Consider the following 24,233-nt stretch of genomic DNA (forward strand, 5'->3'; position numbering starts at 1 on the left):
GAAACATATGGATATAAACTCCAGATATATATACGGGCTCGTAATTTTCATTGCTTTCACAGTGTTTTTTTTTGGAGTATGGATCCCAAACTACTTGATAATCATAAAGTAGTGTTTATAGTGTTAATATCTGGCTGTGGTAATCATATTACGGGTTGTCGGGAAGTGTAAAGTGGAGACTTCGTTACCCAACTTCAGAGGTCTCCACAAGTCCTAAGGTAATCGATGAAGGCTCAACAAACATTCCAAGAGAAAGCTGAAGGTATGTGCCATAAGCATATGTAATTTTAATATTCTAGGACTAATAACTGATTTTGAGAGTCTGTCGGAGCCCGAATAACCTCGCGGGACACGCAAAACGTTGGTAAACATGCCTGTGGTGTAAGGGTTAATGAAAGGATTACTGCCTTACATCACGCGTTATCCATTTCAGGGCATGTTTGCGGTGTTTGGGTATGGGTTCACAGTGGCTGTGATTGTGTTGGTACTGGTGTTGGAGTTGGTGTGTGGTGGAGCCAGGTGGGGCTAAAATGGTCAGGTGGCCACTTAAGACACGCTCCAGTATCACCATCACTGACCATGCACATGACCGTTGCTGACAACACTCTTCACATGAATTGCTTACTTCATTTTAAATTGATAAGGAATGCAGTACATATTAACCAATTAAATGAATTCATAAATTATTTAGAATTATATATAAAATTATACAAAAAGCATATGACAGGGTGGATAGACAAGGATTGTGGAAAGTGTTAAGAATATATGGAGTAGATGGGAAGCTGCTGAATGCTGTGAAGAGTATGTACGATGGTGCGAAGGCTGCAGTGCGTGTGGATGGTGAACTAAGTGAATTTTTCTCTTTGAAAGTTGGGTTGAAACAGGGATGTGTCATGTCTCCATGGTTGTTCGATCTGTACATGGATGGGGTAATAAAAGAGGTACAAGGTAGCGTAGTGGATGTTGGAGTGGCCCTGGTGAGAGAGGATAGTGTTTGGAAACTCCCTGTACTGTTGTTTGCAGATGATACTGTGTTGTTGCGTGAAGACGAAGGGGAGCTGCAAGGCTTGGTGGATGAGTTTGGGAGAGTGTGTAAGAAACGGAATCTAAAGGTGAATGTAGGGAAAAGTAAAGTGATAGTCTTTGAGAGAGGTGAAGTCAGTGAATGTACAGCGAGGTTGGATGGTTAGGAATAGGAAAATGTGAGTACGTTTAAGTACTTGGGTAGTGTGATGAGTAAGGATGGAGGTTTGGAGGGTGAAGTGCTTGAAAGGGTACAACACGGAAGAAATGTTGCTGGTTTTTTGAAAGCAGTGATAAGAAACAGGGAAGTGAGCATGGAAGTGAAAGAGTTACTGTATGACAGTATTGTGATACCAACTCTAATGTATGGAAGTGAAGCCTGGACGTTGTTGGAAGGACACAAGTCAAGAGTGAGAGCAGTGGAAATGAGTTATTTAAGAGGAGCCTGTGGAGTCACATGGAGAGACAGGCTGACGAATGAGGATATAAAGGAGCGTTGTGGTGTGGACGTGGATGTGATAGGAAGCGTTATGAGGAACACACTGAGGTGGTTTGGCCATGTGGAGAGGATGGAGGGTGAAAGACTGACGAAGAGATGTATGTGAGTGAGGTGGAGGGGGGAAGAGGGAGGGGGAGGCCGAGGATGAGATGGAGGGATGGGGTGGAGAGGTATATGAGAGAGGGGTGTGTGAGTTGGGAGCAGGGCAGTGAAATGGCGGGGGACAGGGCGACTTGGAGGCGATTTGTTTGTGGCCACCCCAAACGGGATTGAGGCGTCTGGCAATACATAGACAGATAGACAAATGGCATGGTATAAAAGTTGCATGGAGTACCACTCACGGCAGTTTTCTCATGGGTATCACTTTTACCGTTTGTGTAATATACATTAATAAATTTTGGAAGCTTTTTTTTTCTTCATAATCCACTGCCTATTGAATAAAGTCAGTGACATAAGTATACACGTTCAGCAACATTTTATTCTGCGTGACAGTATCTTCTACAATCGAGGGTACGGCTATGTAGTCACACTTGTCTGTCTGTGTCTGTCTCTTGAGGAAATTATATAGCACTAATGATTGGATCATCATGAAAATATGTGGACTTCTCCCTACTAACGCAGTTGATCTTTTTGTTTTAGTTGGTCTGTCTAGTTGATCTCTTGGAGTAGGTAAATTATCATGGGATAGTGAGAGGCGAGGGGGAAGTGTTCACTGACTGATGAGGTGAGAGGCGAGGGAAGGTGTTTATATGGAGGTGCAGTGAGAGGGGAGGGGAAAGTATTCACTGGCTGATGAAGTGAGGGGGGATGGGGGGTTTTCCCGGGTGGTGCAATGAGAGGGGAGGGGAAGTGCTGGCCGGTGTAGTGAGAGGGGAGGGGAAGGTGTTCACTGTTTATATAAGGGCCCCAGGAGGCCGGTCAGCAGTCAGAGCTCAGCTGTTGCTCCAGGCTGTTAGAGATCACATTCCAGTCTCATCTTCCCCAACACCTTGATCGTGAGTCATGCGGCACTGTTTCTGTTACTCATATGGAATCGTGTGAATCATATGGTGCAGTGTTGTTGTTAGTGATACCATACTCTGTTAATGTTAGTGAAATAGCACCGTGTTGCTCTCGGTGATATAATACTGTACCGTGTTGATGTAAGTGATATTATACCATGTTGCTGTCATTGCCATAGCATCGTGCTGCTATTAGTCATGATGTAACGCGTTCCTGTTATTCATGGTGTAACGCAATGACCGAGCAATGTATCTTTATCGGGGACACATGTATTAATCCTTTACCACCTTATGCTGACAGCTATAAATTAAGATAGTTTCTACCTTTTTAATATTCTTTGATGTATAAGTTTAATACGCCGAACATGAAAGCATAGCGATTGTCACAACCAACCTCTCTGACTGAACGAAACATCTTTACTCGGAGGTAATTAGTATCTTTTATTAACATATATAAACAGTTATAGATAAGGAAACCTTCGCCGTTTGCAGACAGCATGAAAACACACCGAATATCTCTCGGTCAACAGAAAATTAGCCAAAAAATTTCCCGGCTAGTGGCAACGGTATGTTTTGATATATGACTACTTTAGGGAATTTTTCTGTTGCTTTCAGGGTTGTCCTAATTGTTTTAAGATCCATTTTTGTTTTCACACGCTTCATTTTAGGGGAAAACTCTATTTTTTGGCTTTAGACTTACTTCTCTTGTTTAAAATGTGTTTGTTGTTGAATAACCTGTTTGTTTTATTACGACTTGTTTGTTTGTTTTTTTTTTTTTTGTTATTTCTCCAAAGAGTATGTGATGTTTATGATACCCATGGATCATTTTTCCTTCATAACCCGTAACACAGAGCCTGAGAGTGTGTGATACAGCAGCCCGGTCGTGCCAGATCGCATGTCTCTAAGTACGCACCTGTCTCTTAGTTAGATTGCTTAGAGGTTTGTTTCTGTTGCCATGAGGTTTTCCTTTGTTTCTTAGTTTTTTCTGTTGCTTAGAGTTTTTTTTTTTTTTTGTTACTTAGAGATTTATTTCTGTTGCTTAAAGATTTGATTCTGTTGCTTTGAGGTTTGTTTCTTTTACTTAAATTTTTTCGTTGCGTAGAGAATTGTTTTTGTTGCTTAAAGACTTGTATAAAGACTTGTTACTCTTGTTTCTTGAATAATATCACTCCACTGTTGTTGTTTATAACCTATTGCTGTTTTATGCTCATTCTTCATTAACCTGTTACAATTTCCCACATCTTCATGGGGTGGAGAGATCACTAGGTTGCGTCGTGGGTCTTTCTCGGGATATGACGTAGAGAACCAGTGAAGTTCTAGGCACAGTCCATCCTAGGAGGGCTTCAAGTTACGATTCATGTTTTCAGACATTCTTTTTTTTTAATCAATGGGACTTATTACAGCAAATATATTATGGATTTAAAAAAAATGCCGAACACTGCCAATGAATGAACGGTATTACTCGCCTCTTGCCGTCCAGTACCGAAATTTACTACCAGTACACAAACTTGCCCCCCAGTAGCCAAAGATAGTTCAGGATTTTTATATATTGTCCCTTCATTCAGAAGGTATTTAACTCAAAAGAGGTTTTTCGAACTGGATGCGTTTTATAAACAGCCTTCATCAGACAGTTTACTAATATTCTGGTAATTAATAAAATATCCCGTAACAACAAGACTGCAGTGAAAGTACTGTCCTGATTGCGAAGGAATGAAACAAAAGTACTGTAACTACAAATTGTACGTCCTACACTTGATGCAAAGTAACCAGGAGGACAAAGTTCTATTTTATATTTGATTGTTGAATATCTCTCTTAGACAGAACATGGAAACACAGCGGCCCTCACGCCCAACCTCCCTGACAGAACGCAACAACTTCATCTGGTTGTGGGTAGGGGGCCTGTCAGCTCGTGCCATAGCTAGGGTAACCGGGTCCAGCGTCACCACTGTTTGCAGGTGGCTCAGGCGGTGGAAGCAGGAGGGACACGTTGAGAACAGGCATCGCTGTGGCCGATATAGTAAAAGAAAATATTGCAAAGCATTCTACAGTCGTATTAAAGCGCTCCATCCCATGGCATTGCACCCTGATAAGTTCTACTTATCTGAAGTGAATCTCATAGCAATACAAACAGATTTCCATTATCACTGTTGATATACTAAATACCCTGCTCTGTACACGTATTAACGAGTTTCACGTAAACGTAAGGCTGAAATAGTCATAATCAATTTAATTCAAAGTAACTTTGCAAACTCCATCAGTTTTGAAACATTCTCTGCCAAACCAAACAGACCTAACCAGACAGGCTCTTTATATATGACAGACGAGTGAATTGGTTCTATGTATCAAGATAATGAATTGCCAGCACATCACATAACTAAGTTTCGTTGTCCTTCGAAAAAAAAAAAAAAAATAAGAAGAGCCACGGAAAAGTTAAAGATCCCTTTCATGTAAATTTATCTGCGTCTCTCTAATAAGCGGGCAAAAGCAGAGAAGTGTGATATCTGTGCTAAATATTGATTTTGTTACTGAAGTTGGGCCGAGCAAACAGCTGACTGAAGTGAGGCAAGAGATGTAAGGTGTCATTTGTGCTCTCAGTTATATGAGCTCTCAATTAAGTTGGCATTTAAATCCCAAAGCCACCATTACGTTGAGATTTTCAAGACACAGCGTATCTAATCAGTCTATCTATATCTATATACCCAGGCTCCTTCCCCCCAAAGAAAGGGATGTAACAGTCACAGGACGACACACTTTCAATTACTCATCCACACAGACACACTCATTAATAAGTACATGGCATAATCCTTTCAACAGACAATTAATATTATTTCATACTGAATAGATATTGTCCACATCTTTCAGAAAAATAAAGTATGTTGTCCTAGGTTAGGAAAGTATGACCAATCTATATTTCATGTGTCATACGAAAAGTTCTTGTATTAGGTCTTTTCCTTCTCGGAAAATTGGTATTAGAGGCTTTCGACTTCCTTGTGCTTCTTTGTAAGGTGACAAATTAACTTTTTTTTTTTTTTTTTTTTACCTGGTTAGAATGTTTAACCAAATTGTCTCACCTGTGTCATATTTAAAAAGTTTCCCTGACGAAAATTATTTTATGTAAACGAAGTTAACGGAATAAAAACATATTTCTATGCAGTCTAAGAATTTTTCTTACATAATGGTAAAGGAATCAGAGTCATATGCAGTGGTACATATATATATATATATATATATATATATATATATATATATATATATATATATATATATATATATATACATTAGTGGTAGGTGATGGCCACCATCATCCACTCACTTGATGTAGTGCTGCCTACTTCTTCCTTAGCCTTTATCATTCTTTTTCTGTGCCTGCCTTCCTCTCTTCCTACTTCTCCCATCTTTCCTGTCACTACTTATTGCTTTTCTTTCCATTACAGGTGGCTTTACATTGAGTAACAAGCCAAATGGTTTCCTGTAAGCCAAGAAACCATTTACAACGCTGGGTAGTAACCATATAACCAAACCATACGTGCTCCCTACGTGTCAAGTGGGTTGGTGGAGGGTTAGTGCCCCTCCATGTAAAACAAATAACTCAGAGTCAAATGGCCACCCCGTACGGGATTATGGCGTCTGGCAATATATATATATATATATATATATATATATATATATATATATATATATATATATATATATATATATATATATATATATATATATATAATTATATATATATATATATATATATATATATATATATATATATATATATATATATATATATATATATATATATGTTTAAGCAAAATGATAATAAAAATTCAATAGTCAATAAAATCCATTTTCCTTCGAATATCATGTCCTGAAGCTTATCAGACATCTAGACGTATGTCTTGGTAACAGTACTTGGAATATTCGGGAAGTCTGAGTTTCGTATGGCAATTTTGTGGTGTTAGATACATATGAACTGGAAAAAAAATAACTTTCCTCGTCCACATAATGTACATCATCACGGAATATATAAGAATGAACTTGCATAAACCACAGATTGATTTTGCTTTCTGGTTGCTGGTCAGGATTTGACTTCACAAACTTATGATCAACTCATTCTCCTAACTGGGATTTGCTTTTGCAGCATATATTAAACATTTTTCCTTCTCTCTTGATCTTCTGAACAACGAATCCGTAAGTTATTAGAGAAAAATTATGGTCATCTTTTTCATTTAAAGAACGGATAAAGAAAGAAGAGTGCCGTATTATGTCTGTTATTCCTAATACAAAATAATTATATACCTTGAGTAACGGGGAGGAGCAGATTTACAGTTTCATAATGTAACTGTCCCAAGGAGTGTTATGGTGGCGGTTTCTTTAAGAAACAGATGTGGTGATGGTGGAGGCGTGCAATAGTGATCGTAACATATTTCGACAGTTGTGGAGGTATTACGTAGTGGTCGTGAAGTGTGGTGGTGGGGGAGGTGTGCGGTGGTGGTTGTGACGTGTGTTGGTCGCGGAGGTGTACGGTGGTGGTCGTGATGTGTTTCTGTGGTGATGGTGGTGGTGTCATAATGTCGGCGGCTGCGGGGATAATATGGCTCGGCCTGGAGGTCACCTGCCTCCTGGTCCATGCCCGCCTACATCACATCACAGGCACGTAGACTCTAGTAACGGGATAGTGCTAGTGGAAGAACAAGTATAAAGGCTTGTTTCATTTTGATCTAGGTTGTTATAATTATGTGCATCACCAAATATCAACAAGTTATGTTGTTGTGTTTACTTATTTCAGCTGCTTGGTTCTTACGATATAAAAAAGGAGGTAATGTACACAGAATTCCGATGAATGACGGGTTATCTGATGTTTCAAGCCACTGCAACTCTATGGAGCTATGATCTTGTGAAGGTTTGCTTATCCATAACTACACAGCTACTCGTAGTTTGAGTTTTCGATTTTACTTAGCTATAGCCTAATAATTATGAAACGGACATAAAGTGTGCAACGTAACCTTGGAAATTAGCAATCACTGATTGACTGATCATGAGGTATTACTTTAGAAGTAACCAACGTTACCAATTTTCATTATATTACGTCCCTGAACTATTCTAACTAAGACTTACCCTTTAAGCCTAGTTTCAGTTGGGGGAGCAAATTTTGTAGGGATAGTCATATAGTGACTTGGGTTAGGCTGTCGCTCAGTAACGGATGAATGTTGCGCCATATTGGCTGGTGCAGGCGTGTGCATTCGGTCTATGTCAGGCTCTAGATCAGGCCTAGGTTAGGTTAGTTTGGGTTAGTTTAATGCAAAATAGTGTATTTTTAATTAATCTTGATCTTGATTCTGGGGGATAAACCCACTTTTGGAAATCTTACTCAAAATTCCCAAAGGGGGATTTTCCCCCCAAAATGAGGGTCAAAACTAATTAAAGCACAGTATTTTGCACTGGAAACCATAAAAAAAATAATAAAAGAAAACGTTGGTTACTTCTAAAAATTTACCGATCATGATTCTTTCCATGCTTTTCAGTATGTTGCTTTTGGTATAATATTTTGGCTACTGACGGTTTTAAGTACCAGACAGAAGACATTGTTAGATGACGGGTTGATTTCCGTGCATATTGCCAAACAAATACTCCAGCACTTGTACTAAAAACAGTACTGTACAAGTGTGCTTTTATCCAGCCACGTGTTTTTCAGACATGGCCAAAGCATCACTGGAGAGCCACCTTGCACTGGATGACATGTTGGTCACAGAGCGGTGTTCTCACTTTTCTGTCTTACTGTTGACAGATGGCTGCCAATGGGCGATGTCCATGACGGAAGTAAGTATGTACAACAATAATGTAAAAACTGCTTGGAGCTGACATAGAAGACCTTGATAGGGTCAATCTAAACATTTGGACAGTTCTTACTTTACTGTACGATACAAGAACAGTAATTCACATTTTCGGCTTTAATTCTTTGTGTTACTGAATGAGCTAGATAAGCCAAATTCTGCCCAAAGTTGATCAAAATTGGGATACTTGCAGCTAATATGTTTAATATATTGTTCTAGTTATCCTTATTGTTCCTTCAATTGTGAAGAATAGAAAAGGTTTATCATTATGTGATCTCTTTCAGGATCTAGCACAGTTACATGCTCCTTGGGGAGTCGGAGTGTTTGAGGTAAAGACAAGTAAACAAAACACCAGCATGGCACACGAACAGCTCTCACAGAGTATAGGCACAGCTCGACAGGTATGTGGCCACGGCATGCAGATGAATTAGGGTGAAGAAACTGGACTCTGGAGACAATAATTCATAATTCTTTGAAAATATTCACGAATAAAAACACACGGTTGGTTAATATTATTCCCGCAAATGCTTTTCTGTTCCATTTTGCCTGCTGTAGCCGGCATGAAACATAGAAAGACGTCATCAGTCTGAAGGAACCAGACGTAAGACAGTTTGTTAATTATTTCTACGAGTTAGCATTGTGTAATCGGAAGTATACTTGACCCACAACCGAGAGATCCCTGTTTCATTTGCTGGACCACCGACTAGAAATTATGGCAAGGACGCACTAGTGACTTAAGCAAAAGCCAGGACTGAGTAGATTATTCGGTAGGTGTAAACAGTAGTTAGGGGGAGTATCAGGGTAATTTTGTTGTCAGATGATTATTCATGTTGGCACCATCAGTTTCGTGATATTATTCTTTTTGGCATTACGTTCCTGATATTTATGTTGGCACGATTAGTTTTGTGATGTTAGTCGTGTTGGCACCATTAGCTTGGTGATGAGTTGTTGTGTGTGACGATGGTGGTGGTGAGCGATGACCCAGCCTTCCTCGCCGCCTTCGCTGAGTCCTCTTTCAAGAGCCACCTCTTGATGGTCCAGAAAACAAAGCTGCTCGTATTCACTCGCATCCCTCTCCTCCAACTCCAGACCGTTCCCCACCTTCACAGGACTCTCTCACGAACCACTTCCCTCGTTGCTGTTGTGAACGATAGCTTTCCAGTCTTCAGGTAACGAGAATTATCCGCATACAGTTGCCAGCATTAATACCGGTACTAATCCATTGTGAGTATCGAGGCTATAAACAGTGAACTTTGAAACCTATTGAAATGGTCGGAGTCTTTCAATTTTTCACATTATTAATTAACATCTTCATCAATAACTGACCTTTTGATCCAATTGGTTGCAACAGTACAAGAACGGAGAATAAGTAGTGGATATTTCTGAGTGTGAATTTATTGACAGATTGCTTTTTCATCAACAGGACAAAAGTGTTCTCATGGCTGCCGTTCACTGACCCAGATTCTCGGCCATTACAAGTGGCTTCATGGACTATCGATCAGCGTCTAACTTTCACCCATCCACCATATCTTTTCCCTCAGAAGTTCTTACGGTAAATTTTGTATGTCGACAACGCCCCTTTAAGGTACTGCAAAACAAAGGAACGCTAAGCTGCATACACGAGAGATCTTGCATGGTAACTTATGTTGTTATTACTGCATTCCCTCAAATTACCGACTAGTATACTACATAAGACATGGTGCAAGGTCTCATGATACCTACAGGGGAAGAAACGAGAAAGATCTAAAAAAATATTTGGATGTGATGAAAATACTAGAACGGGACTAAGTTAACCTAAATTCCGTTATCTAAATGACACCGAACCAACGTGAGCGACCTAAACTATCTGGTTGGACTAAAGTGTGTTTGAATATACAATAACTATTTTTTTTTTTTTACCGTAACTATGATAAATTTTTCGTCTTACTACAGGTCATTTCACATAAGACAGTGGTAGAAAAAGACAGTAGTACAGCTTTTCAACCTTTTCATGACTAGCATCATATTCGAGTGCTGATATGTTGTTATAATTCAGCATTCAAGATGGGCAGATGAGAGTTTGACATGTTAGAGCAAAAAGGTACAGACAGTAACTTACCTACTTGTATCTAAACAGCTTTCTCGAATCTAAACTGATTTAAATGATCCTGAATCTTAATCACTCTGAACGATCTCAATGGCCTTATGTTATGCCAACATTACGCAACAACATGGTCTATCACCGCGGTTGTTTTCTTTAACTGAAGAAAGTGAGCACAACTGATTCTGGAAAACAAAAGCTTATAATGTCCAGGTTCTGTTTTAATAGTAATTCATAAACATATATTCATACTGTAAGAATGAAAAATGCATTGCCAGATAGTATATATTAATCCAAGTGACATTAGTAGTCAACACTATACAGTACACCATCTTCCCTCAGGTTCCCGCACCGGCCACACGTGCTAGTGACAGCGGAGGAGTTAGTGGCACAGGTGGCATTTACAGTAGATGACCCCACGGCACCAGAGGGCAAACGACTCACCTTCGGGGGGCCAGCGGGGAACATTATGGAGATGCTGTCCACGATCATGAACTTCACGTGAGCTATTATTGCGCATTTGCTTCAATACACTCTATGTTTGACTGGAAATATTTTGGTTTGATAAATATACGTTTGTTGATTGTATCAGGGCTCTAAAATATCTTAATACCTAATAGCTAGCAACATACATATATAGTCTAGAGGTTAGGTCACTATCAAACCTAGGGCCCAAAGGAAATGACGTTAGCACCTATCCGGAATGTCTTGCATAGTACAATAGCCCACAAACAGTGTCTCCTGACCACATACACACACACACACACACACACACACACACACACACACACACACACACACACACACACACACACACACACACACACACACGCTTCTAGAACTTTTGACGGTATTATAGCCCACGTGATGGAAGTTCTTATATATGGAAAACAAGAGAAGTCAGAAGGAATTAGGAGACTGGAGCAGAGACAGGGCTAGAAGTGGGAGTTTAGGGAGAGAGCAGCACAATGTGCTGCGAGAAGTTAGGTAGCATATAAACGCTCTTGTGTAATACACGCAGTGTTCATCTTGAGCTTTCCCTTTTGAAGACAATAAAACTACAATCAAACCCGAGTATCCATCTTTATCTTCTCCTGTCATTGACTACAAGTGAACTGAGGTTCTTTCCTCACATATTTACTCACTATATAACATCTCGGCTACGACTACTATATAATCTATTACAAGACTGATATATTATTTTGGTGGCGGAAACATACGAACCACGTCTACAGTTCTACAAGCCTAAAAAGCCTACAGATTAACGAACCGACGATTCTATCATGATTATCAAGACTGATAAGAAACAAGGCTACAGTCAAAGCAAGATATTACGATTCTACAAGCAACCTTCAGGCAGGTGTGACGTAGCCAAGATCAACTACAAGTTCGCACCATATAGAAAGAAACTACAAGTAAACGCTGTAGAAGAAACCACAATCATCTCAACTAGTCTACAATTCAACGATCAGTAATAAGAACAAGAAACGAGTGAGGAAAAACAAGCAAACGAAGAGCGAGAGAAGACTCACTACTCTCAACCACAACAATAACCACCTGACCCCACCCCTCACTTCAACCGCCCTCCACCTCCACCAACATCACCACGCTAACGCAGGAGTAGAGGTCAAAACGACAGCAGCAGATACCAGAGCCCTCACTCACCACTCATCTTACTCATCGTTGCTCAACATTACTCATCGTAACTCAGTTACTCACCACAGCTACCAGTGTGGGAGGTCGACGCGCTGTGCCAGCATTTTGCTGAGGACACTACGACCCTGAAGTGACCCAGAGTGACATCATTCTCCCATTTTCATGAATGAATATACTTTTTACTTATTTTTTCCCAGAGCTTAAACTTCGTAACAAACTCCACTTCATCAATATATATAATACTTTAGGTGCACACACCTTATATTATTTGTATTATGTCCATCACTCATTACCATTACAACCAGTAACAATTATTATTATAGATATACTTTATATCTTCCATTCATTAATATTCATTTTAGGTATCTATACAGTTGTTACATATACTGTATAGGATAAGTGTTTCATGACAACATTTCCTAGCACAATTAGTTTTTATATTAGTGCTTAGTGATTTGACACGAATATTTTCATCACCACCGAATTTACTGCCAAATGAAATAGCATCTGCAGTAACAAATGCAGACAAATCAAGCAAACCGAGGCATCGAAACAACACTCCCAAACACCAGGATACCGACTGTCTCAAAAGTTTGCACGTAGGCCAAGTAGAAATCGCACCCAGGGAAAACCTAAAAATGGAAAGTCATCTCCAGGGTCACATTCGAGAGAGAAGTCCACACTATGCTATTATTGTGCAAATCCTGGTCACACAAAAAATGAATGTTACATTAAGAGTAAAGAGGACAAACAAAAAGCAAAAGGATATGACCCATAATGTAGACATCACAGGTCGTCGGGGCACTGGACGTCATAATGTAAGACAATTGAAAAATTGGTTTCTATGTTTAAATCTGGGGAATCAGAAGCCACGACAAAAAACTACCAACAATATATAAAACTAAACCTAAAGTGAACATTGGCTTGATTGGAAATGAGCGTATCTTAGTACCCGCGTCTTGTGAAGATCAAATTGTTTCACTATTCTTAGATACAGGCTCCCCAGTGAATTTAATAACACAAGAGGAATTATAGAATTTTTTGGAAATAAGAAAAAAGTAACTTTCTTAGAAGAATCTGATTTACACTTATATGCAGTAGATGGCAAACGAATCACCGTAAAGGGCATGACACAGTTGGATATCAGTTTTACAGAGACCACAAGACCCATATTTGCTCTTTTCTATATAGTAGAAAATTTAGCAATAAGATATTAATATTAATATGGTCTGAATTCTATGAGAACAGAGAATATCATTCTGCTCCCACATATGAATGGAATACATTACAACAATGAATACTTAGAGGAATTATCATCAGAACTGTCACCAACCAAACGTAGAAAATCAAAAAGAATTCGAAATATCAAACGACTAAACAGAACCACTCAATCGAACGAGGGTAGGCTACACACGCACTCACAGCACCCCTCCCAACCGCTCCACCCTCTCTGCCTAGTGACAGAACTGACAGCCAAGCAGTATTGTTTCCTGCGTATCTCACCAATGATGTTATTCCACCTAACTCATATATGAAAGTGACCATAAAGAGTAAACTGAAAAATAGTACGGTCCTTGTCTTAGAGGAATTATGTAGAGTGAAAGGACTGTCAGCAGAAAACGCATTATGTCAAGTGGACAACGATGGGGAAACTCATGTGTTCCTCATTAATCAGATGAATGGGGAAGTAGAGATAAAAAAGGGGACTTGTCTTTGTAGTTTAGAAGCATGTCCTGCCCCTGTAAGAGAAACCGTAGCAGGAACTACAAGATAAAACCTACGGACAGAGAATGCATAAACGGGAATTTGAGTCACTCAGGACAATTTAATGAAGAAAATTATCTCTTAGACTTATTACAAAAAACATCGATAAATTGTAGCATTACCTGGAGAACAATTGGGGTGTGTACTAACTGATTAAACACAAGAATAATGAATACCCGGACACACAATGAATATATGTACCGGCATATAGAGTTGCACATTCACAATGCACCCTGGCAAATCAATATGTTGAGGGAATGCTAAAACTAGATATTATTGAACCATCTGTCTCCCCGTGGAATGCCTTATTATTTTTTGTGGCCAAACGAAACGGAGAAATGCGTGCGGTAGTAGATTACAATAAATTAAATCGGCATACAATCCCTGACCGGTTTCCTATGGCATTGTTAAGTGACGTCTTACAGAATACTGGACAAGAAAATAATATGTTTTCCACAATCGATTTGCTCAATGGCTATTACCAGATTAGCCTTGCGCGGGAATCACACAAATACACTTCTTTCTCCACGAATGCAGGGCTTTACCAATATAAACGAATGCCAGTGGGGTTGAGGACATCATCAGGCACATTCCAACGATTAATGAATTTCGTACTGTCTGGAATGATTGGAAAAGGAATATTTGTCTGTCTAGACGACATTATTATTGCTACTCGTACTGTACAATAGATGAACATCTACAGAAATCAGACCAGCTCCTACAAAAGTTTGCTGATGCCGGTTTAAAAATTAAGCTGTCTAAATACTAATTTTGCTTTAAGGAAGTAAAATTCTTGGACCACAGACTAGATGCCCAAGGTATTCACATATCTGAGGACAAAATACAGGCAGTAAGGGATTTCCCACCGACAAATATAGACGAAGTAAGACAATTTGGGGGGGCTAGAGGGATATTACCGCCACTTTATTAACCATTTCTCTCATATAGCACAACCGCTATTCATTCTACTAAAAAAGGATGCCATATTCCTGTGGAAAGAGGAACAAAAAATACCATTTAATGAATTAAAAGATAACCTTACAAATGCACCTTGCTTGGCCCATCCTAATTTCACAAAACCGTTTATAATTTGCTCAGATGCATCCGTTAAAGGACTACAGGCCATACTGATGCAAGAGGATATTCGTGGGAAAAATCAGCCAATTGCATTCGCCAGTAGACAAATAAAAGGTGCAGAGAAAAATTATTGCACCACAGACATAGAAGCACTTGCAATGGTCTTTGCATTACAAGTGTTTCGAGATTTGGTACATAGTTACGAAATTCACTTATTCACCGACCATAAACCACTCATAGGCATGTTCAAAGAAAAACTCCTCTCTGGGAAGAGAGCAAGATGGAAATGTACAGTTGAAAATTACAATGTACGTATTCACTACACACAAGGCAAAATAAATTTAGTAGTTGATGCGCTATCTTGGAACCCGACGACGATTCATGTCACTGCATTAGATCTCAAGGGAAACATCCCAAACCATGATGAAATCTCTAAAGCACAGAGACTTGATCCAACATAATCTAAGGTTATATACAAATTGGAAAGTGGCAAGGACATACAATTACCAGAGCTACATATACCACTCAAACAATTCACAATAGTCAATAATGCCTTATATAGGATCAACCCAGGACAACCAAACTGTAGAAAAAATAATAAACAGTTACTGGTACCTAATGAAATTATACCTCAAGTATTAAGGATAATACAGTCATGATAGTCCACATTCAGGACATCCTGCCAAGGATAAGACAGTTAGACAAGCCAGGCTGTTATACTACTGGCCATCATTACGAAAAGATATACAATCATACAGACAGATGCGAGTCACGTGCGAGACACAAAGGCTACACGTTAATTCCTGCACCTATGGGACATTACCCTGTACCTAATCTACTGTGGGACATTGTTGCAGTTGACTTACTTAAGTTACCCTTATCCTACAATAATAATCAATATTTATTCGTGGCAACAGACCACTTCTCAAGATATGTGATTTTAGCCCCGATTAAGAATAAGACAGCCGAAACAGTGGCAAGAGCAATCGTAGATAATATTATGTGTAGATTCACAACCCCAAAGGTATTAACCTGTTGCGTGCCGGTGTCATTTTAAAACGGTCTGACATAATTCCGCGGCCAGTGCCAGTTCCGTTTTTAAAGTTTAAAATACAAAAATTCACTGTCATTACATTTTTCAAGATTTGGAGGTAAAAATTGGCAGGCATGTATGGTAACTGTTCCTCTACCATCCCCCCAGGCTGTCAAGGCCATACACTCACTCACTCCCCCCCTCGCGCTTGCTCTGTCTCAAGCTGCCTGTGTGCCTCACCCAGTGCTGTACATAGTGAAGGCATTTTGTAAATATTTTCATGTAAGTGTAAGTTGTAAAAGGACTATATAGTGAAGTCAAGTTGTAAATACCTTCTTGTAAGTGCCAAGACTGTAGGTAATGAAGTCAGGTTGTACCTATCTACAAGTCTGTGTAAGATAATGCATTCACAGTGAGAAAGACACGCAAATTGTGACAGAAGTTGAAGTAATAAGTAATCAGAAAAGTGTATTGAAGATTGCTATACCTTCCCAGCATAAATATCTGAGTATACCTTACACAGAAAACGGCTTTCTGTCACCTACGTGGCGGGTGTGAGAGAGCGGCTATACCTCTACACGAGTATGCAGGACTCAATAAAACCCATTTTCTAGCCTCGGTGAGCATTTTGATGGCGAAATTCGTTGTTTCCATATCAAAATCTATCATTTTAGCGCCCCCACCGAAAAAAGGTCGAAAATGGCCGGCACTGGGACCCATGGGGCTAAAAATAGCTGGCACGTGGCGAGTTAAGAAGTGATAATGAGGGTGAATATAACTGCGAAATCTTGCAAGAAATATGTAAAGAATACAATATAGAAAAGGTAAATGTCTTAGCCTGTCCCCCAGCATCCAATGGCTTGGTAGAGAGACAAAAAAAGTGTTGGATGTGCTATGTCACATTCTTAATGCTAATTATGCAAGCTGGGATTATTAGATTCCCTAAATGGAAACTTCAGTTAATGGAGCAATTAATAAATCCATAGGAGACTCACCACATTTCATTATATATGGGACAGACAAACAACTACCTTACCAAATTCTAGAAGGTGAAAATTTACCAGTACATAATTATGACAATTACCCTAAACTCCAATTGCGTGAATTCCAGGATATACACAACAGGGTGAAGAGACAGTTATCAATGTCCAAGGAAGAAGTGACTGAGTCATTCAATAAAGGGGCAAAAGAATCACTTATCGACTTAGGAGACATTGTCTATGGTATCATTCACACTAGAGAGAATAAATTATCACCAGATTTTGGAGACCCATACAGAGTGATTAAGAAGAGTGCAAAGAAGGTAGTAAGTAAGTCACTGTCGAGCGACGAAGAAAAACAAATTCATGTTGATCATTTAAGAAAGGTCCCAAGGAATTTAGCCAGTAATTCTGCAACCCAGGACACAACCGAAACACCGAATAATATCAGTGACAATAAACTAGAGGAAATCAATACACTATCTATCTATCTATCTACTGCCAGACGTCATAATCCCGTAAGGGGTGGCCATTTGACTTTGAGTTGTTGGTTATATGGGGAGGGGCACTAACCCTCCACCAACCCACTTGTTGATACGTAGGGAGCATGTATGGGTTAGTTTTATAGTTACCACTCAGCGTTGTAAATGGTTTCTTGGCTTACAGGAAACCATTTGGCTTGTCACTCAACGTAAAGCCACCTGTAAAGGAAAGAAGAGCAATAAGAAGTGACAGGAAAGGTGGGAAATACACATATACAAATTAAGCCTGCATAACAAACAAAAATATGTGCAACTGTTACTACAAAATAATGTCACAATACAGCATTTAAATGAGCTAGGTACCGATTTAAACTCCAACTACAAGTGAAACAATGAGCAAAACTATTGTTCTCCACAAGCCAGTTATCATGCACATCATCACTATCATCGACCACAGCATGACTTTGTTAGTTGATTAATAGATTTTTTTTCGGTAGGTAACGATGAGGGGACTTTTACCGTGGATTCTCCTCTACATAGCAAGAAGATATGCTCACGTAGACCGTCAACATACAGTACGGCAAGGATGCCTCACAGTTCCAACGGACTCGACATCAGTCGAGAATAATATCATGAGTACTGAAATCAGTTTGGAATTCTTAGGTGAATTACCTGCTTACTTGTTTCAGAAGCTCATAACACAAAGGAAGTGACTGAAATCGTGAAGTTAGCGAAATGGAAGATAGAACAGACTAATTCAATCATGCTCATCATGATCCAAGATATCCCATCTCATGCAGCGGAGGCGTTAATGAACATGAAAAACATCACACGTACCCCTGAAAGGCACGGTTTTTTCGACCTGGGTGGCGCAGTTCTAGAGAGCATTTTTGGATTGGTTACTGAGGAAGATCAAGAAAAAAAAAAATAGCCCAGATACTAACATCTCAAAATAAGTTAGCTGATAGCACTGAAGACGATTGTGAAAAATCAAAGAAAAACAGAAAGTATAACTCACCAGAGTGTGGACAAAATAAATGCCATGGAAGGAAACATGACACTTTTCCAAAACTTCTCAATAATCATGGAACATATTGACAATAATACCCCAGTCAGATAACACTAGAGTTAGTTACCGGGCATTCATGCAAGGTACTGGAAATGCTGGTAATGGCAAGATCAATATTAACCTACTTCCAGTTCACGATCTACTTCAGATAATCAGACAAGGGATACATAAACATGGTTTCAAGCCTTTGTTCCAGGGTAGGAATCTCGTGTTATATTATCGATATTTAGACGCAACTCTAACACCAACATCAATAATAGTTCATGTACCATTCATAAATGACGATCTGTTCACAATCTATCAAATATACCCCTTCCCTTCTAAGAATAATGACACTTTGTTCATCATCAACACCAACAAAGAGACCGAACTCATCATGGTCTCCAAGAGACCGGAGACTGACACTTTTGCTAGTGAATCAACGACTAAACGAAAGTGCTGTACATCCTTATATGCTGTTCACCTTTGTCCTGAGTACATTTTCACGTTTCAACCTACTGGAACAGTCCCTTGTGAAATGGCTAACTTAAGAAATCATAACATTCACTACCATTGCAACTTCACATTTGCTCCAGATAAACCTATACATCATCAACGCACGATACGCATAGGACATTCACAGTTTTTCTGCATCACTCATTACACACCAGTTTTCATAATTTGTCCAGCTATACCACCATTTCATATTTCAGCATCAGGATTATACATAGCACCTGAATACTGTGCTGTACTTACACCATCCATGTCCACTTTAGCTACCAGCAATCACTATGCCATGCTATATCACACACACAAATATTTCTGCCCACTACCTAAGATGGATTTAAACATGAGCACAAGTATTAAACTGACTTCACTTAAGTTTGGAACTATGCAACTTATCAATGAAACAATGAAGCCCTGGGAAGAATTGAGTATGAGTATGTTCAACCCATATTATGTGTATAGCCCAGCACCAACCGTCTTTATAATTTTCTACATTGTATTTACCATAGTGCTGTTGACGATACACAAAATGCAAGCAAAAGTTGCAAACTTGGAGTCAGTATTTACGGGAGGAAGAGCGAACATTCAAGTGAGACCCCGAGTGAAATGTGTATATGTAGTGTAAATCATCTATCTATCTATCTATCTATCTATATCTATATCTATCTATCTATCTATCTATCTATATATTGTTACGGAACAGAGAAAGATAATGTACACTTTAGGTGAGAACACTAAAAATCACTACTGTCCCGTAAAGTTCCAGGTTCAAAACAAAAGAGTTAGGTAAAATTACAAGTTAAAGTTTAATGCTCAAACTAACAACAAAACATTCAGGACTCATAAGGATAATGTAATGGCAAAAAACAGGTTAAAATATATGGTTAACTGCAATAGCCTCTATTAACACGAAATTAGCAAGTGTAAATTTACCTAAGTCAGCCCTGATAAAATGAAAATACACTGGGTAATGCTCAGTTAATGCAAGATAAATTATTACAGATACAAAATATTATTAATGATGGCTGACAACAAGAACCTTACATAAATTACAAAAATCTCACTAGGCCTACAAATTAACAACTTATGCTATACAGTACAAGAACAAAATGCACTAACACTTATACTCAAATTACACAGCTGCTGATGGTTGGAGACTTCCTGAGCACTCACAATAATAACCGTACAGGGGAGGACAGAGATGTGAACAAAATGAGGAGTAGATCTAAGTGGCAATAATGCAGAGACTGAGCTCATTATATAGGGGCCAGCAGAGCTTGATACATCTTGTAAGAAGGACGCGCAAATGAAGCCATGGGGACAAAGAGTTGACAATCCCGCTCTGAACAACAGAAAGGACGACTTACTCTACTATAACGGTAGAAGGGGGGGAGTGAGGTAGAACACGCTCGTGATCAAACAGGCAGCACACTGTACGTTAGAATTACACAAAGGATGATGAAATCATAGGTTATGTAACACCTCCCCACAAAGAAAAAAGAAATTTAAAAGGAAATTTCTTAATCTAAAATAATCTGTCTAAAGTCTAGATAAGCAATCTGCAATAACATTTTCTTTCCCCTTGACATGTTGTATGTCTAATGAATACTCCTGAAGAAGTAGACTTCATCTTGTCAATCTCTGATTTTTATCTTTAAACTTACTAAGGAATTTCAGCGGATTCTGATCAGTATAAATGACTATGGGGTCAAAACCAGAACACAAATAAAATGAAAAATGCTGAAACCCAAAATCAAGGCTAAAAGCTCTTTCTCAATAGTTGAGTAGTTCTTTTGAGGTGGAGTGAACTTCTTACTGTAATAAGATACAGGGTGTTCAATACCCTGATCATCCTCTTGCAGCAAAACAGCCCCAGCTCCTGTATCACTTGCATCAACAGACATCTTAAAAGGCTTAGCAAAATTTGGAGTAGCGAGCACTGGCTGACTTAATAGGATAGCTTTAAGTTTGCTGAAAGAGGATTCACAGTCATCGGTCCAGACAAATTTAACTCCCTTTTTCAGTAGGTCTGTAAGTGGTGATACAAGAATTGAAAAGTTAAGAACAAATCTCCTGTAATAACCTACCATTCCCAAAAATCTTTGTAGCTCTTTCCTACTTTTAGGTCTGGGAAGATCACTTATAACCTGAACCTTAGCTCCTGGTGGTGCAACATGTCCATCACCAATTACATACCCAAGGTATTGAACTTTAGCTTGACCAAACTCACACTTTGATAAATTAGCTACAAGATTAGCCTGAACCAAACGCTCAAGAAATTTACTGACATGGCATAGGTGATCTTTCCAGTTATCACTGAAGATTAATACATCATCAATATAAACAACACACCCTGCCAAACCCTCTGTTACAACATTCATGAGCTTCTGAAATGTGGCTGGTGCATTCTTCATACCATATGGCATTACAGAACATGCAAAAGTCTTTCCTAGTGTTACAAAACATGAGATCTCCCTAGCACGTTCAGTCATAGGTACTTGCCAGTATCCCTTTAACAAATCAAACTTACTTATGTACCTAGCTTTTCCGATCTTGTCTATGCAATCTTCCACGTGAGGGAGAGGGTAAGTGTCTGTTTTGGTTATCTGATTAACACGTCTGTAGTCAATGCAAAGCCACTGTGACCCCCCTGGCTTAGGGACCAAGAGTGGCAGGAGAACTCCACTCGCTCTGACAGGGCTCAATCATCTTGTGGTCCAACAGGTAGCCAAGCTCCTTCTGGATGAGAGGAACTTTCACTGAGTTCACACGGTAAGGAGGCAATTTAATTGGCTTTGCGTCTCCAACATCGACATCATGCATCAACACAGTGGTTCTTCCTGGAGTGGCACGGAACACTTGCGGGTACTCCTGCAGTAATGCCGAAAACTCCTGCCTTTCCTCGGGAGCTAGATGAGAAAGCTTAGTCTGGAGATCATTCATGATATCAGGATTCTTCCCCAAACTATCACTCAGGCTCATACTGCATGGGAGAGCTTCACTTGCAGACTCGGGTGGAACAGCTACAGTGCAGACTGGATTATTTTCGTCCCGCCTGTGATATAACTTTAGCATGTTGATGTGACTTAGTTGCTTGTTCTTTCTACGATCTGGTTTGGCGATGACATACTTGACATCATTGAGTTTCTTCTCCAAGAAATAAGGACCACTAAACTTGGCTTGAAGAGGTTGCCCATGAACCGGTAGCAGAATCAAAACCTGATCTCCTGGCTGAAAGTGGCGTAACCTGGACTTCTTATCATACCAAGTCTTCATCTTCTCCTGAGCAGCTCCTAAATTCTCTCTCGCCAGCTGTAAAGCAGTGGACAGCCGTTCTTTGAACTTCATCACATACTCCAGCAGGTTGACGTCATCTTCCTCCGACAGCCAGCATTCCTTGAGTAACTTAAGGGGTCCTCTTACTTCATGGCCAAACAGTAGTTCAAAAGGTGAGAAGCCCAGTGATTCATTTGGAGATTCTCTTGCAGCAAACACAACGAACGGAAGACCTTTATCCCAGTCTTTCTGATGTTCCAAACAGTATTTCTTGAGCATCGATTTGAGTGTTTGATGATATCTCTCCAACGCTCCTTGGGTCTGGGGATGGTAATTTGAAGACGTGATCTGGGTGATGCCCAACTCTTTCAGAGACTGCTTGAAAACATTTGACATGAAATTACTTCCCCGGTCTGACTGTACCTCCTTGGGCAGACCAAACTTGGTGAAGAACCCTAGCATTTCCTTAACCACGTTCTTTGCTGAGATATTTCTAAGTGGAATGGCTTCAGGATAACGAGTAGCCATATCAATCAGGGTTAACACATAAGAAAATCCTGAAGAAGTCTTAGGAAGAGGGCCCACAATATCCACCAACACACGGGTGAATGGCGCCTCAAAAGGAGGAATGGGAACTAGAGGTGCAACCTTTTCGGTCTGATTACACTTCCCCACAACTTGACAGGTGTGACAAGACTTACAATACCAGGAAACATCCCTGAAGATACCTGGCCAGTAGAAGTGTTTCAAAATGCGTGCCACAGTCTTCCTCACTCCAAGGTGTCCTGCCAAACTGGAATCATGAGCCACTCTAATGATATCTTGCCTACAAACACGAGGGATGACAACTTGATGTACAACCTCCCATTCACAGTTGGCTGATGCTGTTGGGGGTCTCCACTTCCTCATAAGTACTCCTGACTTTATATAATAACAAGTAGAAGCACCAGCTGACTCTTCCTCACTGCAAGCAGAGTTAGCTAGACCTTTCAACTCAGGGTCAGCAACCTGCAACTCAACCAACTCTTGACGAGACAAATTATCAACACTACGCGGTACTGCCTCATCTGGTGAGTGGTCCAAATTAGCAAGAAAAGTGTTAGCTAGGATAACAGCATCATCATCATCATCCTCTAAATCACCAGTAACTTTAGACTTAGCCCTAGTGACAGCACATGCAGGGAACACATCAGGGACATCACAATCCTGGGACGCAGCCACTGGCTCACTAGACAACTGAGGAGCTGGACACACTTGACTTCCACCAATATCATTTCCAAGTAAGAAAGTTACACCTGACATTGGGAGTGTCTCAACCAACCCAACCATAACGGAACCATTAACAAAACCAGACTCTTAATTCACTCTGCACAGAGGGACAGAGAAGTAATTATTCCCTACACCTTGTAAGATTACAGTTTCATCAGAGGAATTAACATTAGAGCCTAGAACACTGGTCAGCATAAGGGATTGGCAAGCACCTGTATCACGATATATTTTAACTGATTTCCTGTCATTACTGTCCAGAGGACTGACAAAACCATCAGACAGGAAATTTGCGCATGAACTCTTGAGAGTGTCACCCACGTTACTGCTCAAAAGAGGATCTCTATCATGAGAATTTAAGTTACCCCTCAAAGCAGGTTCAGTTAACTCAGTTAAAGAATTATGGGAACTCTCAAGAGTGGACACTAGACCAATTGACTGAATATTTAAAGACTCCTTTTTGTTCACATCACGCTGTCTCCTGAAACATTTCTCCGTAGTATGACCAAGCTTACTACAATAAGTACATTTACTTTTCTGAAATCTAGAGGTGAAGCTGGTATTTACTTCCTGAGAAATATCATCTTTATTCTCTTTCCTGTTACCTGTACTCTGAGTAGAGGCAACGTACTTACTCTCAGCTTTCCCTTTTTCTCTAGAATATCTCTTGTGAGTGAGAACATATTCATCAGCTAAAACTGCAGCATCAGACAAAT

General features: G+C 39.7%; 1 protein-coding gene across 1 annotated transcript in view; it reads left to right on the forward strand.

Annotated features, from left to right (window-relative positions):
- Positions 1-9,308: 9,308 nt before the first annotated feature.
- Positions 9,309-24,233, forward strand: part of LOC145390849 (ionotropic receptor 25a-like) — a 22,622-nt gene continuing 7,697 nt past the window's right edge. Inside the window, exons 1-3 of the mRNA XM_080265589.1 lie at positions 9,309-9,517; positions 9,772-9,900; positions 10,771-10,929. Coding sequence (XP_080121715.1) covers positions 9,309-9,517; positions 9,772-9,900; positions 10,771-10,929 — 497 coding nt within the window. The remainder of the gene's footprint in view (positions 9,518-9,771; positions 9,901-10,770; positions 10,930-24,233) is intronic.

Source organism: Coenobita brevimanus, chromosome 16 (genome assembly GCF_032717465.1).
Source record: "Coenobita brevimanus isolate Jiangsu-jjx chromosome 16, ASM3271746v2, whole genome shotgun sequence".
NCBI classification, from domain to species: Eukaryota; Metazoa; Arthropoda; class Malacostraca; order Decapoda; family Coenobitidae; genus Coenobita; species Coenobita brevimanus.